Below are 8,898 nucleotides of genomic sequence, written 5' to 3'. Positions count from 1 at the left end.
AGGCTGGAAGATGCTCCCAGAAAAACACAAGAGCCTTCCCTAACTTGCCACCACTGGTCTTCCGGGGGGGGGGGGGGCAGAGAGTTTGAGGGGCTTGTGGGAACTGGGGTGATACCTGCTTTAGGAAGGCTTCAAAAGAAACAGAATAATCTTGCTTGTAAATACAATAATCCCATATTATATTTTTTTAAAAAAAGATTTGGAGTAATTTCCCAAATTATGCATTTTGTTGCCTGACATTAAAAAAACCCCATACATTTCAACTATAGTTTTGTGGGGGGGGGGGAACCTTTGGCTTTACTTGCAATTTCCCTTTACTGTCTTCAGAGAAGACATATGATAACTAAAATTAGTGAAACTGTAGCTATGCAAATCCTCCACTGCTTGATAAAAGTGTTCTTCACAAGTTTGTATTTATATTACTGGAGACGACCAAAACATTTCTCAAGGGGAAAACCAAGTAACATCTTTTAGACAAGGTCCTCACAATGTGTCCTGCTCAGACATCCTCCCCCCCCCAACTGGGAGTCTAATACTGCATAAACCATAGTACAATTTGAAATGTAAAGTACAAGATCCTGATTGGTGTCTATTGGTTAAATATTACCTAGAAAACGTCTATCATCACTTGGAGTTTTTCTTTAAAAGTACATTTACAAAGGAACCAAATGAATGTCATCCCTGAGCATTATTAATATAAACTCTTTAACATGCTGAGAAGTGAATTACCTTGTATGAAGCCTTAGAGGCAGAAAATAGCTGCCTGTCCAGAACTACATAGAGAGTTTGTATGATATTATTTATTTATTTATTTATTATGTGGATTTATATACCGCCCATTTCTCGAAGGACTCAGGGCGGTTTACAGGGCAATTAAAAAATACAATATACAAAGTTAAAATAGAATTAAATTAAATAGCCCCCAAAATTAAAAACTAAAAACCCAAACCCTTAGTCTAGGCCGGCAAGCTCAAATAGCCAGGTTTTTAAGTCCTGGCGAAACGAGCGAAGGTCGGGGGCCATCCGGAGTTCCACAGGCAGCTGATTCCAAAGGGCAGGCGCGCCCACCGAGAATGCCCTCCCCCTGGGGGCTGCCAGCCGGCACTCCCTGACCGGCGGCACATGTATTCTCTGCAAGTGTGTGTGTGACAGAGCCACATTTAAGCATATGATCCTTTAATTGGGTGTGCAATTGTGCTGGTGGTGTTCTCTGTTCAGTAGAATTCTCTGCTGTGACACTCTGTTCCCAAAATGAGAGGGGCTTTCCTTTTGTTTCGTTTTCCTGGCATGCAGGCCGGTCAGACTGCTCTGATGCTTGCTGTGAGCCACGGGAGAATAGATATGGTGAAAGCTCTGTTGGCTTGTGGTGCAGACGTCAACATCCAAGATGATGAGGGTTCCACTGCTTTGATGTGCGCAAGTGAACATGGCCATGTGGAGATCGTCAAACTTTTGCTAGCTCAGCCTGGATGTAATGGTACCCTGGAAGACAATGTGAGTGGTTTGCTTATTATTTGCATCCCACCCTTATTTTATACAGCTCAAGGCTGGATACAAAATGGTCCTCACCTCCTGTTTTTCCCATAGCAACAAACTCTATGTGGTGAGTTGGCTTGCAAGAACGACGGCCAGCTTTCTTCTCAAGGGAGAACTAGATAGAACTCTGATCTTCCAGTTGCTAATCCTGCATCTCAACCACCACGTGACACTGGCTCTCCATTGCCTCTATAGACTGCCATTATTTCATCACACTCCACTTTATCGTGGCTGAAACCATTTTAGGGTAGAAGTAAGCAAACTGAAAATATGCATCTGATGTATTTGAAATCCAGCAGTCATTAAAATACTTGAATTCTGTTTGCCAGTTACACACAAAGGCACCTAGCATTCAAATCTGAAGCAAGCAAAGATGTTTGGGTCTGGTACAACAGGGGTGTTAAAAGTGGCGGCCCACAGGACAGATGCATCACATGCAGGCCATGCCCACCCTGCCTCCGCAAAGGCAAAAAACCTCGCAATACGTCACAATACGTCACATGATGTAATTGATTTTGACACCCGCGTGGTACAGGCATCTTCTCTGTACTGTTTTTCTTACAGTGGTGATGCATTTGCTCTGATCATATGTTTTTTGTCTGACTGGATTGATGGAATGATACTCTAGCTCTTTCCAGCATCAACTTTTTTTTTTAATTCTGCAGAGATCTCTTTTGACAAAGGCATATAATTAATCAGAAACCCATGTTATGAAGAGGAGACTCTGGCTACCATTTTTTATATGGAGTGTGCCTTACAAATCTGTCATACCTGTCATTTTATTGATAGGAAATCTAACTCAACCTATTCCCATTAAAAAATATCCAAGGTTTCACGTATTTTTTCCTAGTTTGAATATCGGCTCAGTGTCTTCAATAACACATGCCACAATATACCTCTTTACTGTTTTTTAATCTTATCTTTTTTAATAGATAAAGATATTCTATTAAATTTAGATGAAGCTCAGATCATGTGTTAGGTCACAGTTGTTTGATGGATTAGTAGATGACAGAGAGGGAGGGTAGAGCTAAAATAAAAGTAAATGCTGTATTAAAACAATGTCCCCCAGTGGAGGCTTTAATTATATTCAATTCCAATGTACCATGGCTTTTATCTTCAAAGTACAAGTATGACAGTCATACATGTAAATAAAAAACAGCTCTTTAGAAGCACTAGAAATTAAACACAGGTTTCATTTAATGGGAGTTATCACAGTCAGTGTTTCCATTTTTTAATTTAAGGTTTTGTTTTCTAAATTTTTCTTGCTCTCACTGTCCTGAAAGAGTGTTCTTTTGTCTGGAAACAATCTCAGAATTATTTGCAAGATTTTTATAGTAATAATCCAGCACCCTGGTTGGGAGAAATTTGAAACCCATGGTGACTGCTGAATTGCTTCATAAAACAAAATCATAGCATTTACCTCTTAGTTAAAATTAAGTGGGTTTTTTTTTAAAAAAGGACTATTATTGTGGCTGATTTATATTACAGGAAATTAACCAGAATAAGGAGGGACGCGGTGGCTCAGTGGGTTAGGACGCTGAGCTTGTTGATCAGAAGGTCGGCAGTTTGGCGGGTCGAATCCCGAGTGCCGCATAACAGAGTGAGCGCCTATTACTCGTCCCAGCTTCTGCCAACCTAGCAGTTCGAAAGGACGTAAAAATGCAAGTAGAAAAATAGAGACCACTATGGTGGGAAGGTAACAGCGTTCCATACACCTTTGGCGTCTAGTTATGCCGGCCACATGACCACGGAGACGTCCTCAGACAAGCGCTGGCTCTTCGGCTTTGAAACGGAAATGAGCACTGGCCCCTAGAGTCGGAAACGACTAGCACACATGTGCGGGGGAACCTTTACCTTTACCTTTACCTTTAACCAGAATAGCTTTTAATATATCAAAGTTAGTAAGGATTTTTTAAAAAAGAACATACACATGTTCTACATATGCTAGCATTGTAACTGCTTCAGTCATAACAACAGGAAGCTCTGTGAGATGTAAGTCTAGTGTCAGGTTGGGAAGTTATTTATTTATTTAGTATAGGGCATCTAAAGAGGTTATGCAATCACTGATGTACAAATTTAATTTAAGGTGTATGTACATACATACATAGCATAAAATGCAACGTAGGAGATAATATAAGATAAAATCCGTAATAAACTCACCATAATAAAGAGCCATAGACTTTCTGTGAGATAAGATATTATAATTTAGCATCTAAAGAAACTAACCATCTTAACTTCTCCTGGTATGGCTGCTGTGAGATCATGCCAAGTACCTTGAAATTTCCTGAACTATATTAGGAGGCAATGATCTAAAAAGACAGACATGTTTTATCTCATTTATTTTCTTTTTCTTAAGGATGGCAGCACAGCACTTTCAATAGCTCTTGATGCGGGGCACAAGGATATTGCTGTTCTCCTCTACGCTCACGTAAACTTTTCAAAAACTCAGTCCCCGGTGAGTGGCATAAGTTGTATTCCATGTATTCTACGATTTATACAACCACTAGTATATAAGGCTGAGTGTTGAGAGGATTTCTGAGTCTCAGGAGGTCCTATAAGTTAAGTCTTCTACCCCCAGGCTAGAAGCTGCTAGGTCAGGGGTAGGCAACCTTGGCTCTTTTATGACTCGTGGACTTCAACTCCCAGAATTCCTGAGCCAGCCATGCTGGCTCAGGAATTCTGGGAGTTGAAGTCCACGAGTCATAAAAGAGCCAAGGTTGCCTACCCCTGTGCTAGGGGATGTTCTTGATAGGTGTCTTTTTGCCATCATGGCTATTTATGAGGAGAAATCCCTTCTTGTCCCTTTCTATTGCTATTTTTCTTTCCACCATCTTCTATTTCTGGAACTGTATCTTTGCAAAACCAACTCCTATAGCCACCCTTTTTTTTTTGAAAGCATGCACTATATAACTCTTTTTGCTTCAAGTGTATACTTAGCTTAGCGGCACTGATCCAGCATAGTAATTCAACATACTGAATGGTTCTGTGACTGTGTTCTAACTTCACTAACACTTTTTTTCCCGTTTCGTTTCTTTTCAGGGAACTCCAAGGCTTGGAAGAAAGCCTTCCCCAGGTCCTACTCACAGAAGTTCATTTGACTGATAATGCAGAGAGATGTGTAAAACTGCCACATCCTCTAAGCTGCTAGTGATTACTGTTTTACAGTGACAGATGTTGAATGTAATCGTCATGTGCCTGTACTCACCAGCAAATTGAAAGCTGATATTTAGAGCTAGAGTAGCGTCTATAAGGAAGAGGTTAAGAAGCACTCTTGCTGATAAGAGAAAGTTTACACATGGTGTGGCTGCCAGCTGATACTTCAGATCAATCCTCACCACTCGGATTGGTCAAGCTCATCCATACTGCAGAAACCTTTAGGTTTTCAATAAGGTGAAAGAACCTGATATGATTACAGTTTGCCGGATGACTTGCTGTATGGGAACAACTGTCATAAAGAAATGGTTCTCTGCTGCACCATAGGTCACCTCAAACCTTAAAAGTCCCCTTTTGTTCCTATTTTCAGCTTCCAGAAAATAGCCTATCTTTGCTGCCGAATATATTTTGCTGTTACCTACATACAGTTATTTAAGCTAGCTGTTTGTTTATGACTCTACTGTATTACTTTGTAAAGGTATGTTCTCTATATTTATATTTGCTACTGTTGGGGTGTTGGCAAGAACCCTTTTATTATACATGTCATTCCAAAATGGTTTTGATTGTGGTTTGAATGCTTTTATATTTAAAAAGGGATAATTGTTTAAATTTGCCCTTTTGGAATGTCAGCTGGTGGTTTCATGGCTTAAACAATAAAAGATAGATCATTATGGCCTGAATTGGCTAAATAAATTGTTGCTGCCAACTTGTATAGCTTTTCTATAACAGAATCACTCAGTATTTTTGACACTTTGAATTCCAACATAACCAAAATAATACTTTACACATAATAGTAATTATTATTGCATTTTTATTAACTCCATGATTCCTAAGATATTGGAAGATGCTATTCTCTAGTGAATGCAAATGTAGTTCTGGGCACCTAGAATGCTTATTTTCTTGCCTTGTTCTCTGCATCATATGCGTTTTAATGTTTGAAGTGCCTTAGATTCTTGCCATATTTTCAAAATAAAAAATTCTTTAGCTTATTATATTCTGTGGATTTTTTTATTGTTGGCTTGTTTGGGCTTTTGGGGGGGGATTTATGGAACTTGAAAACCAGGAAAACTTTTTTTAAACTTCTGTTTGGTTTACATTGTATCAATACTACATATAAAATTTGAGAGGTAGAAGCTACAATTTAAAAGGAATTTGAATGTATCAGCCTGCCTGCAATTAGTGCAGGTTCACATCCCACCAGGCTCAAGGTTGACTCAGCCTTCCATCCTTCCAAGGTAGGTAAAATGAGGACCCAGATTGTTGGGGGCAATTAAGCTGACTTTGTAATAATGCCGCTTGGGGTGTGTGTGAAAGCCCTAATAAGCAGGCATATACATAGAATGAAGGCTACTGCTAAGCTTGTAAGCTGCCCTGAGTCTTCGGAGAATGGCGGGATATAAATGGAATTAAAATAATAAAAAAAATATTTTATCATAAAAATAAAAGTCTTTCATTAATATTTTCCAAAATCCAAATGAACGACTTTTTAACATTCCTTTTAATGTAAAACAGACAAAAATAAAACTAAAGGAGAAGCACTATAACATTGGTTCAGGGGAAATATGTGACCCGGTATGTAATAGAAGTATTGAATCAAATTCAAAATATTAGTTGAAATAAGCAATAGCTGAGGAGCACCAGAATATTATTGCAGAATACTATCCCAATTACTGGATACAACACGGAAGAGAAATAGCCAGACATTTTAGATTACAATCTACAGTGAGAGAAAAAATAATTTGATCCCCCGCTGATTTTGTATGTTTGCCCACTGACAAAGACATCATCAGTCTACAATTTTAATGGTAGGTTTATGTTAACAGTAAGAGACAGAATAACAACAACGAAATCAAGAAAAATGCATTTCAAAAAAGTTATAAATTGATTTGCATTTTAATGAGTGAAATAAGTATTTGGTCCCTATCAGCAAGATTTCTGGCTCCCAGGTGTCTTTTATACCGGTAACGTGCGGAGATTAGGAGCACTCTCTTAAAGAGAGTGTTGGAGCACTGTCTTAAAGGGAATGCTCCTAATCTCAGCTTGTTACCTGTATAAAAGACACCTGTCCACAGAAGCAAGCAAGCAATCAGATTCCAAACTTTCCACCATGGCCAAGATCAAAGAGCTGTCCAAGGATGTTAGGGACAAGATTGTAGAACTACACAAGGCTGGAATGGGCTACAAGACTATTGCCAAGCAGCTTGGTGAGAAGATGACAACAGTTGGTGCAATTATTCACAAATGGAAGAAACACAAAATAACTCAATCTCCCTCAAGTCTAAGGCTCCATGCAAGATCTCACTTCTTGGAGTTTCAATGATCATGAGATCGGTGAGGAATCAGCCCAGAACTACATGGGAGGATCTTGGCAATGATCCCAAGATAGCTGGGACCATAGTCACCAAGAAAACATTTGGTAACACACTACGCCATAAAGGACTGAAATCCTGCAGCGTCTGCAAGGTCCCCCTGCTCAAGAAAGCACATGTACAGGCCTGTCTGAAGTTTGCCAAGGAACATCTGAATGATTCAGAGGAGAACTGGGTGAAAATGTTGTGGTCAGATGAGACCAAAATCGAGTTCTTTGGCATCAACTCAACTCACCATGTTTGGAGGAGGAGGAATGCTGCCTGTGATCCCAAGAACACCATCCCCACCAGCAAACATGGAAGTGGAAACATGGTTTGAGGATGTTTTTCTGCTAAGGGGACAGGACAACTTCACCGCAACAAAGGGATGGGGCCATGTACTGTCAAGTTTTGGGTGAGAAACTCCTTTCCTCAGCCAGGGCATTGAAAATGGGTCATGGATGGGTATTCCAGCACAGCAATGACCCAAAAGAGTTTTTAAATGGGGTTTTATATTTGTTCAGGGATTAAATTTAATTATTTTAACTGTCTTTAACTTTTGTATTGTATTGACATTTTTAAATACTTTGTAAACCGCCCTGAGTCCTATGGGAAAAGGGTGGTATATAAATTCAATAAACTAAACTAAACTAAAACACATGACCAAGTCAACAAAGGAGTGGCTCAAGAAGAAGCGCATTAAGGTCCTGGAGCGGCCTAGCCAGTCTCCAGACCTTAATCCCATTGAAAGTCTGGAGAAAGCTGAAAGTTCAAGTTGCCAAACCTCAGCTTCAAAACCTTAATGACTTGGAGAGGATCTGCAAAGAGGAGTGGGACAAAATCCCTCCTGAGATGTGTGCAAACCTGGTGGCCAACTACTAGAAACGTCTGGCCTCTGTGATTGCCAGCAAGGGTTTTGCCACCAAGTACTAAGTCAGGTTTTGCGAAGAGGTCAAATACTTCTTTCGCTCATTAAAATGCATATCAATTTATAACTTTTTTGAAATGCACTTTTCTGGATTTTGTTGTTGTTATTCTGTCTCTCACTGTTAAAATAAATCTACCATTAAAATTATAGACTGATCATTTCTTCGTCAGTGGGCAAATGTACAAAATCAGCAGGGGATCAGACAATTTTTCCCCTCACTGTACAGTGAAACCCCTTGTCTAATCTCAAGTCTAGATGGTCTCTTTACAAGGTGCCAGGAAGACACAGCTGAAAATCCACTTTTTCCCATCCAATTTTTAGTTATGCATATTAGCCCATTTTCTTCATGTACAATTAAATCATAGCAAATAGCTTTTATTGTGGGCTGACATAGCTCACACCATCACACGTCTAGGACAACTCACCACAGCCAACTCACCGTAGGACAACTGCATTAATAATTTCACTCGGGTACTTTTATTATTGGTGACCACGCTTTTGCTGAAATTATTGTATTTCGCCGAAATTCTTATAATTCTTGTATTTCTGGATTGACTTTCATTATTCCATTATTATTAGCCACAGTTCTGTTGAAATTAATTTAACTTTTGTATTTGTTGAATTCTCCTGCAGAACGTTGTTCCACGGTGAGTTGGCTGCAGTGAGTTGTCCCATTCCACACTATCACTACCAACAAGTCAAAGAGCAAGCTTACTATAGTAACCAGGAATCATTCAGATGGGGAAATAAGCAATATACAATAATTCTGTTTCTTCCTTATTTTAGTACTGTCATACTCAACACCAGAGGTCCCCAACCTTTTGGGCACCAGGGACCGGTTCCATGGAGAAAGGTTTTTCCACAGACCAGAGAGTGCATGGTTTTGTGTGCTGCCTGCATCTCGCAGATGGGACTTTGCTTGTTTGTGTAGAC

General features: G+C 39.6%; 1 protein-coding gene across 1 annotated transcript in view; it reads left to right on the top strand.

The window, feature by feature from the left end:
* The window catches only part of KANK1 (KN motif and ankyrin repeat domains 1), a 26,759-nt gene extending 20,994 nt beyond the window's left edge, over positions 1-5,765 (top strand). The window contains exons 8-10 of the mRNA XM_083352529.1: positions 1,294-1,494; positions 3,893-3,991; positions 4,576-5,765. Of these exons, the coding sequence (XP_083208655.1) occupies positions 1,294-1,494; positions 3,893-3,991; positions 4,576-4,638 (363 nt within the window). The 3' untranslated portion in view covers positions 4,639-5,765. The remainder of the gene's footprint in view (positions 1-1,293; positions 1,495-3,892; positions 3,992-4,575) is intronic.
* The last annotated feature ends 3,133 nt before the right edge of the window (positions 5,766-8,898 follow it).

This window comes from Vipera ursinii (genome assembly GCF_947247035.1).
Source record: "Vipera ursinii genome assembly, chromosome: 2".
NCBI lineage: Eukaryota > Metazoa > Chordata > Lepidosauria > Squamata > Viperidae > Vipera > Vipera ursinii.
The sequence above is the reverse complement of the archived record's forward strand: the minus strand, read 5'-3'. Positions and strand labels throughout refer to the sequence as shown.